Here is a 9976-nt window from a genome sequence, read left to right as displayed (position 1 = left end):
CACTTTTTATCTGTCATTCCCTTTCGAACGACGTACATATTTCGAAGTGTAGGTCTATATTAAAATTTTTCACGAAGAGAATTTCGTAAAAATGGCATCTCTCTGTGGAAGAATTGCTATTACTGCTGCCCGTAGAAATTTGTCATATTCATCGGCTCGTTTGTGCAAAGGTAAGATTTATCGGTGGACAAAAATAAGTCAGGGTAGCTAATTCGGCAAGTGTCTATGGGCAATTTTTTTTCTTACGGCGTTACGTAATGACGGGATCTAAGAGAACGTCTTGTGGACGAATTTCTCAGTGAAATAGGATGGCTATAACTAAATTGAATTTGTTTTTATTTGTCGGTGCATCTGTTATGCCAACAAGCAAATGATTTTTTAGCATTATCTAGTGATCAAGTGATAAACTTCAGTGACCATCAACACTTTGAAGTTCGAGTCTCATGCGCTTTCTTGTTGTCAAAATATGACATTGGGTTCACCATTTTTTGGAGAAAACTAATGTCGACCTTCATCTGTACTTCTTCCCCAAATGTCACACCAGCAGGATTCCCGATCGCTTTTATTTTTTTATTGCAACCGAAAAATCGATTTTTAACACTAATCGACTGCTTCTCTTCATTACAGCGATGAGTGACCCTCTCGAGCACGCAACTGGCATCGAAAAACGCGAAATGTTGGCTATGCAAGCTGGCAATGATAATCCGTTCGACATGAAGGTATTCAAAAGAGCCGAAGGAACCAAAGACGCTCCCACACTTATTCCGTCAGCATTTGATGCACGCATTATTGGATGCATATGTAAGTTTCGCTACGAAATGTTTGCTATGTTGGTCTACGCGAGTCTACCTTTACGACTACACACATTTTTCGATAAACAGATGTCACATTTGCTACAACTTTTCCATTACATTTGTGGATGGCAGACTTTAGACATCCTCAAATTTCGTCTTTTGTTAAACGATTGTTCTTTGTCTGAGTCGGATAGTTTAGTTAACTATCCACTTCTTCATGGCTCGTCCTTATGTACGTAAGAGCTAGGGTAAATGAGTCTGATAATAATTAAAGCGTGTCGAATGTAGACATGGATATTGGATACGTTATGAATCGGTTGAATAGGCATGTCTCTGTGTCACCGGTCAGAATATCTTTAATACTAGACCGACAAATACTTTGAGCGAAGTCTATTACCTCTGTAAAGACCACCGGTACTTAAGCAATTTTTATGAAAATTTACAAGGAAAATTAGTAAAATTCATTTCTTAACTATTGAACCAAAGTTTTCCGACTATTTGAATGTTACTGCAATAATTCTCAGCCAATTGCTCAAGTTACATTTGTTTCCTTTACGTGATTGAAGAACAACATGTTCCAAAGGAGCGTCTTATAACAAACTTTAACAAATTGAGTTATTTAGGGTTATACTCGACTGTTCGAATCGTCTTATCATATGATCGAGACTCTAAATTTTTTTGCAATTATTTTTACCAGAAACATATTTTTCCTTCGGTATTATCCAAAACGTCGGTAAATCAAGAATATCGCTTCAATAACGTAAACGTTCAACATCGACAATATGGCCACAAGAACTCATTTTCCAAATAAATTTTTCGAAGACTGTTGATAAAACTGAGTGACGCCATTTGACCAGTGAATCTGTTCTGCGCATTGCAGACAATGTCATACAATATTATTTGCACTCTGCGAGATTTTGTGTTCAAAAAATTCTCAACTCACAACCTAGTTTGTGATGGGTTTGATTTTTCCATGTATCCCATTTATAGCTTTCGTCCAGTTAATTGTGCGTTCTCTTGCGTTTAAAGCTTTCATCCAGTAAATTTTGCGTTCTCTTCAGTACCCAGAGCAATTGTTTGTCTTTCTGAAGGAAACTAATTAAATTGACCAGTATATACCAATGACCAAAAGCAACAATTTTAAAGTTAGTTACGTTAAAGCGGAGCGACGATGAATAGTTAGCTTTGTTTTGCTATTCATCTTCATTATCTCGAGACTTGAACGAATTTCCATCGAGTTTGGCGTTTTGTGATAAGATTCGTTGTTGTAGGTAGCATGTGCTGTGCTACCCAAACTTTTCTCAATTTTTATTTTTTTTTATTAATTGTCTTCCTTTTTTTTAATTATTTGTCTTCCTTTTTTTTAATTAATTGTCTTCCTTTTTTGTTTAATTTGCAGGTCATGAGGATCAAACATTTATCCAATGGATGTGGCTTCATCAAGGTCACCCAAAGCGATGTGAATGTGGTTATTGGTTTAAATTAGTCGAAAAAGCCCCAGTCTAATGTAGTTATCAATTGTGAGTCAGTTATTAACGTTAAAACACAGAAGAAAAAGAGAAAAAAAAAACAATAAATCTTTGCAAATTTAAATGAAAACATCAGCAGTGGAAAAATTGTCGGCAGAAGCCTGAATTGACTTTAAACAAAAACCAAAAATCTTGATCGATTTGTTACTGTTGCAATCTTTCCAATGTTTGCTTTAGTAAACGTAATTTGAAAAGTAAAAAAAAATATTGTTTTTCGAACTGCAAACCAACCAACAGCAATTATAATGAACTACAAAATTAATAAAAGAAAACATTAGTTACTCGTAGAGATTCGTAACGTTTTAATTCCATTGGTTGGTTTTGACTCTGGCGTTAAGAAAATGTAACATCGCCCCGACAGTAGTAAATCCTGATGCTGATTTCAGGACCTATTATCTTTCATACACAAACAAGAGGGGAATGAACAAAAAGTGAAAGCGACCCTGTTCGAAGCATCTAAATTATTGAATTCGAATGGGACTTGAAGGTCTGAAATTTCATAAATAATCCTTAAAATTCTTAAAATGAAGTTCATGCCTTAAAAAATAATTGGAATTTCATTTTGAAGCTCTCTCTATCAATCGCAAACGTTGTTCAGAGTTCCATCTTTGAAACATTATTTAAAACACTGCTGGAACCGAACAAGAATCTCCTAAAATCCGCCTTAAATCAGGCATCACCAATCAAAAAACTCCGAAAATCCTCCTTAAATCAAGCCTCCTAAATTATTAAAATAGCAGGCATTTTAAACCGGGCATACATACAGGACGTAAGATTTGCATTTAATTCTCATCCTAGCCTTTTGCATGGTATTCCAAGACAAATATATTTTTTTTAAATCGTAAGAATATTTGGGAATATTTGGGTAAGTTACTCTCAAGTCATAGGGACTGTACTCATACTGCTTTCATGCATACGAATTTTTAGACCCGTACGAAGTACTGGGGTCTTATAGGTTTACGCATACGTTTGTAACACGTCGAATTGGACTCCCTGAGTAAGGGGAAACCTATTGTGGTTGTCTAGAGATGCCAAATCCGCGAAAAAAAAATGTCCGTCTGTCTGTCCGTCTGTCTGTCTGCACGATAACTTGAGTAAAACGCATCCGATTTTGAAAATTCTTTTTTTTTTCCGTTTGGTAATGTCAAAAGACAGGCTAAGTTCGAAGATGAGTGATTTTGGATCGACCCCTCCCGAGCTGTGGCCCAATAAGTGCTTTACGGTTTTTCGAAGATATCTCCGGACATTTAAACGTTAAACTTGTAAGTGATACGTCAAATAAAAGGTATTTACAATACCGATCGACAAAAAAGTTTATGGAAATCGGATGACCGACTCGTGAGTTAGACCCCTTGGTGTGGAACAGGCACAGGGCGGCAAGCAGTTTTTGCTTGTAGGTCGGCCACATTTGAACATATTTCGTCTGTTTTAGCTTTATTAGATAGGTATTGACCGTACCAATCAGGGAAAATCAGGGAAATTATGTTCTCCGGAGCGTGAGCTAGGTCTCTTGGAGTGAGCTCTTATCTGGCTACTCGGCCGTACAGTGAACGTGGAGTATTTTGACAATATCTCGAGTAAATTTTGACCGAATTTCATGAATTTTTTTTTTGTTTGAAAGGTATTAACGAATGTAAAGCGTCGGTACTATTTCCGGACTCCTAACAAAATGGCTGCCGGCGGCCATATTGGATTTTATTAAAAGTGATATATCTTGGGAAAAATGGTACTTAGAGAGTTTCTGTTAACATGGAAATAATTTGTTATGTGTGTGGGGTGCTTCAGGCATTCCATATATGGACATCTATATATACCTATACACAGCTATATTGAGCTATATACAGGCAGATAGAGTTATATAATAGCATATTCATCTGTGAAATGTTTATTTATAGGTAAATATAGCGGTATATAGCTGTTTAAATAGGAATTTATGAAAGTTGACTTCGTACGGGGCTGTCTATATTGCCTCCGGCAATTTATTTGTGTATGATAACAAGGCAAAGAGTGGATAATGTAAGTAAAACAAATGAAGAGTTTCACATTAAAGGCTTTTGATACGAATAGGTGTTTCGTACGGGTCGGCGTTAGCTATGTTTCTATAGGTGTTCTAAATCTACCAACGTCTATTGATCAGTATTTTAATTTCTATGAAATTCACAGTTATTTACCCGAGCGTCGTCGACTAGATATCCTCAACTATTTTTATACTTTGATGTCTGCAAAAGATTAAGAGGTTACACGCTCGGTAAAAATATGGTAGAAGATTGGATGTCCCCGAATGACAATTTCTGTAATTAAAGACAAATGCTTGCCACAGATTTCTGGCGATAAATTGAAATGAAACACTTAGATTTTCATTACAACCGTTATCTCTTCTCTTCCTCGACTACACTGACAAAAAAGTTTCGAAAAACTCACCTGTAGCAGTTAACTTTGTCTCCAGTTAATCTACATTATCTGCCGCAGCTGTACTTTTTGTATGGGACGCTACAGCTGTGGAAGCTATTTTGTGATCGTGGTAGAAACTATTTTCATTAAAACAGGGGATATTATCTAAGCCTCATACATAGTACAATGGTCCGAACAGAACTGGCGTAAATCTTTCGATCTGTTACTTTTCTGGTTAAAAGCATCGTCGAATGCAATTTTGGAACTAATTACACGAAAGCAAGTCAATTAATCAATTACTTTTCGCTGTATATTTGGCAAAAACAGAATATTAAACCAATTGATCAATCGATTGGAATCTTATCAAAACAAGAAAGAAGCATGAGGTAATGAGGTATAATGAGGTATGTGGTATAATATGTTACTACTGTTACTACTATTTAATACACTCAATGGAATAATAGGATCTGTTGTCGAGAACGACAGTAAAAATAGCGATTAGCTCAATCTAACGTCGCGTCGTCTTATGTAAAATGGAAACTGAATTTTAAAACAAGTCACAGGGGAAAGATTCAATTTTTTTAGATTTAGATTAAAATCTCCTTCCCAATTTTTACGTCGGTCTCGCAGATCTGTAGCGAGAAAGAAGTAATTATCTGTAAGACTCTGAATGGAATATTGTACTGAAGATAGCTTAGAACTAAACTCGGCAAATATTTCCACAAACTCAATGTAGAACTTATTATTTCCCTATAAAATGCTTCCGATAGGTGTATTATCAAAGTTGTTACTTCTGCGTTTATAACTTCCAGCGTAACCTTGCCGCAATCTTCATCAACCTATAGTTACATTTTTACCTTCACAATGAAAACACTAAAATTCATTGCGATCTATGTCATAGGACTTGCTTCCCTGTTCATAATTTATTTATTTTCAAATATTGATTCTAGTCATTGGACAAAAACTCCTCAGGTATTTTCTGCATAATGACAGGGAAAAAATTTATTTGAAATCACATGCAACCCAAATTAGGTCAGAATACATCCAACGTATTACGGAAATAGCCTGCACTCGGACTGGTCGTTTAATACTTCGAAAAATTACAACGAATCGAACATCTACAAATGGAGTAAACCGATACGAGTTTCCAATGTAACTTGGCAAGGAGCTGGTGAAAATGGAACAAAATTTGTTGCCAGTGCCGATTTAACGGAATTAATGGATCAGCTTATCGAGCAAGAAAATTACAATCTACTGGCATCGAACATGATTTCCCTCCATCGATCATTACCAGATTCTAGGTCGGATGAATGCAAGAGACTGTCTTATCCGGAAAAATTACCAAACACCAGTATTGTGATCATCTTCCACAACGAGGCGTGGACACCTCTATTGCGTACGGCGTGGAGCGTAGTCGAAAGATCCCCGCCCGAACTAATTAACGAAATTATTCTCGTTGACGATGCTAGTACCATGTCTGACTTGAAACGACCATTAGATGATTATATTGAACAGATACCGGGTCGCATAAAATTAATACGATTATCGAAACGCGAGGGGCTCATTCGGGCTCGTCTAGTCGGAGCAAAACATGCATCGGTTAGTTTCCTAACATTTTTCATGCGATTCGTCCACAAATTTTATTTGCTCTACATAGGGCAGTGTCCTTACGTTTTTGGATGGTCATATAGAGTGTAATGAAGGTTGGTTACAGCCTCTATTGGCACGAATCGCAAACGATCGTTCTGTAATTGCTGTTCCATACATGGATGCTATTTCATCTCACGATATGAGCTATCGTAGCGGAAAAAATGCTAAAATACATGGATTTCGTTGGTCCTTGATATTTGATTGGTACGTGTGTTTGACCGAATCACTTAACATGGTGGTAAGAATTTTTGAACTCATTTTATGAAGAAATAACATCCAGGATGCCTGTTCCGGAGAGAGAACGGATTCGAACAAAGTACGATTATACCGCTTCAATACGAACGCCGACAATGGTTGGATGTGCCTTTTCCATTGACCGTGAATTCTTTTTCGAAATTGGTTCATATGACGAGGGTATGGATATTTGGGGGTCCGAAAATATGGAAATGTCTCTAAGAGTGAGAGAACAACGAGCCGCACGCATCATTTTTAGAATAATTTACTCTAGCCTGACAAACTTAGGTATGGCAATGTGGCGGTTCCATGGAAATGATCCCATGCTCACATGTTGGCCATTTATTCAGAATATCAACATATTCTTTTGATGGCGATCCCCTTCTCATAAAAGGACGGAATAATGTACGATTAGTAGAAGTTTGGATGGAAGATGATGCGAAGCGTATGTTTTATGCTACAAATAATTGTACGCGATTACAGTTTATATATTGTAAAGCTCAGACAGAGAAGTGGCTACTTAATTTTACTTCCAGATTGTCAGAATGTATCTGCTGGTGACATAACTCAGCGAATTGAACTGAAAAAGCAGTTGAAATGTAAGGATTTTCGTTGGTATTTGGAAAATGTTTATCCAGAGAGTATGCTACGGAAAAAATTTGTTGACTTTGTTCAGGTTGGTAAGGACCATAAGCATTATTGGAACTTGAAATTCGCGATTGTAGATTATCATTATCAATCAATAATATAATGCTCTACTGTACTAAAGTTCAGGGCCGGAATGGCTACTCAAGGGTCATTCGGGCGTTGAATGACAGAAATCTGTAATAGGTTCTTCGTTCAAAAGATCAAGCTACTAAAGTTTCCTAATTCCAATTCCAAAAGTTAGGTCGTAGTTCCATCTAAACAAAAACCATTCAGTTTAAATGAGCTACAAAAAGTATTGTAATACCAAGCTTACTTTTCATTTATTCTCTTCACATAGATTAGGAACGTAAAGGTAAACAAGTGTCTTGATATATATCCCGGCACTGAACATACCTCGCTAAAATTGTACAGTTGCCATGGGCATCGTAAAAATCAACTGCTCTTCCTAACGAACGATCAAATGATCGTTACACGTAGACAATTTTGTGTTGGTGTGGACGAGAAGCAACATACTGTACAGCAAATGTTATGTAATTATGACGATTCAAACTGGTGGAGATATGAAAACGGGGTATAAGATGCTATGATTGTAAAGGATCTCATTTCTGAACAATTTCCTCCTTACAGACGAAGTGGATAGTACATGTACCGAGTGGACAATGTATGCAAGCTGCACATGCACGAGTAGTCTTAGGAAAATGTGATACTTCTGATGAGACAGTTAAATGGAATATCGAATCTACACCATGAACAACGAAACAAATGAAGGAGAACAAAGAAACGGCAAGTCAACTGTTAACGATGAAAAAAATAAGGGACAGCCTCTGTTTAATGTGATATAGCACAATAATGTTAAAATGAATTAAAACATTCCACATCAACATAAACATAATGAAATTCTTATCTGTACCAGAACATAACAATGCGTCACACAGCAATTTTATGCATTTATTTAGCAAGCTATGCTGTTGGGCTTAGTAAGTTTTGATATACCATTGTTCATACCTAACGTTTTAGTAAAACAACATAACAAAATTTACATTGTTACACCAAATTTGTGAGAAAAACTCTAGTGGGTGGAAGGACTTTTAAGTCAATTCGATTTCACAAGCTTTTTGAAGAGGACAGCAGTGAACAATACTCATTTACGTATCTGTTGTGGACAACTTTTCAACAACTGTTGTGGGGCCGAAAACCTGAGAAAATTTCTGCAAAACCTCCGTTTTCGGTCCCGACACACGAAATAGTATTTTGCATAACAAGGGGCGAAAGTAAAAAAATTCAAACGTGTCAAGTTTGCAGCCCGCGCCGCAGGCAAGGGCCGCAATCACACGATTTGAATTTTTTTACTTTTGCCCCGAGTGATGCATACTATTTTTTATGCCAAATACTGCGGAAGATTTGTATTTTCGGTCCGAAACAAAACATAATTTTAATTAAACTGTTGAGTTATCAGCAAAATTTGCTGTAGAAACACCAAAATGCCGAAAAGCGCGGGGGTCCAGGGGGCGGCAGCCCCCTGGTATAAAAATAAAAACAATTTAACAAATGAAATTACTGTAAACATACATTCACTTGCTTACAAAACATTTGGCTATCGTCAACACAACACTACACTCAATGCGTACTTTCAATCAAGTGAACATGTGTTTTCGAGACATATGAGGACCGAAAGTAAAATGATGACAGTGACATTTACTTTCGGCCCGCAAATACGCAAGCCCACGGGGCGAAAGTAAAATGATGACAGTGACATTTACTTTCGGCCCAAGGCCTGAATTTTTTTACTTTCGGTCACCATTTGAGGACCGAAAATACAAACTTTCGCAGTATTTGGCATAAAAAAAATGTTATGGTTGTCTAGGGTGGTGGCACCTGTGTCCGAACATGTATCAATTTATGTACACTATTTTTTCAGTACTTCATTCTTTGCGCTCTAATTTAGGTATCAAAGCTATTTTAGGTGATATTACTTCACTCTAGTAAAATACAGCATTTCCCTAAAGATAAATTTAATACGGTTATAATTACCCATGGCTATCGGCGCTATCGGTCAAAGCTATTTTTAAACAATGGAATTTTTTTTTTTATCACATGTCTGGAAAACCTTCGGTTGATTTTACATCGTAGTTTCAAAGATGGGTTTTCAGTAAATACAGTGTTTAAGGAGAGCGAAAACCAGTTAAATTTAATTGGTCACGGGGTCAGCTGTCAAATATTCATCAATGAAAAAAGAAATTGAGAGTTGAGCCCAGTTTAAATTTGTATGTGATTTCTCTCATTTTGACGTGTGACCCCGAGACCAGTTTAAACAAAGTGGTCAAAAATCGCTCTACTTAAACACGGTATTCTCAAAAAAAGTCTTTTTTGTGAGAGAGTTTTCATAAATTTCATGAGAAGAAAAGGAAGAGAGAATGATAGATATGGTCATTTTCGTATATGAAAAATTTTTGAAATCAGAAACAAATTAATTTAAAATTTTGAACTACAATTTTTTTGCTCAAGATTGTCTTTCAAACGAAAAATAATTAAATATCCATACTTGATTGCAGAGCTTACATCCGATTGGGACGACGTTTCGACGGATAGAGGGAATATGTTGAATTAGATACCCTGTGGTAGATCAGTGTCATATAGCGGTTTCTTCTCTCAAGAAGTGTCAAATTAGCTGCCAATTTGACAAAGCTAACCTCAAAAGATGTTTCGTAATTCGTATACAGAGCCTCCACT

At 36.5% G+C, this 9976-nt stretch overlaps 2 protein-coding genes across 2 annotated transcripts; both read left to right on the top strand.

Annotated features, from left to right (window-relative positions):
- The first annotated feature begins 6 nt into the window (after positions 1-6).
- Positions 7-2614, top strand: LOC119072088 (cytochrome c oxidase subunit 5B, mitochondrial-like). Its single transcript, XM_037177247.1, has 3 exons — positions 7-170; positions 628-801; positions 2194-2614. The coding sequence occupies exons 1-3, from the start codon at positions 92-94 to the stop codon at positions 2298-2300; spliced, it is 360 nt and encodes a 119-aa protein (XP_037033142.1). The 5' UTR covers positions 7-91; the 3' UTR covers positions 2301-2614.
- Positions 2615-5113: 2499 nt separating this feature from the next.
- LOC119072037 (polypeptide N-acetylgalactosaminyltransferase 5-like) lies at positions 5114-8043 on the top strand. The gene is made up of 9 exons (XM_037177155.1): positions 5114-5118; positions 5665-5686; positions 5747-6313; positions 6372-6568; positions 6645-6822; positions 6887-7067; positions 7135-7274; positions 7584-7817; positions 7874-8043. Exons 1-9 carry the CDS (start codon positions 5114-5116, stop codon positions 7994-7996), a joined length of 1647 nt encoding a protein of 548 aa, XP_037033050.1. The 3' UTR covers positions 7997-8043.
- The last annotated feature ends 1933 nt before the right edge of the window (positions 8044-9976 follow it).

This window comes from Bradysia coprophila (genome assembly GCF_014529535.1).
Source record: "Bradysia coprophila strain Holo2 chromosome IV unlocalized genomic scaffold, BU_Bcop_v1 contig_5, whole genome shotgun sequence".
Lineage (NCBI taxonomy): Eukaryota > Metazoa > Arthropoda > Insecta > Diptera > Sciaridae > Bradysia > Bradysia coprophila.
This window is presented reverse-complemented; position numbering and strand designations above follow the sequence as displayed.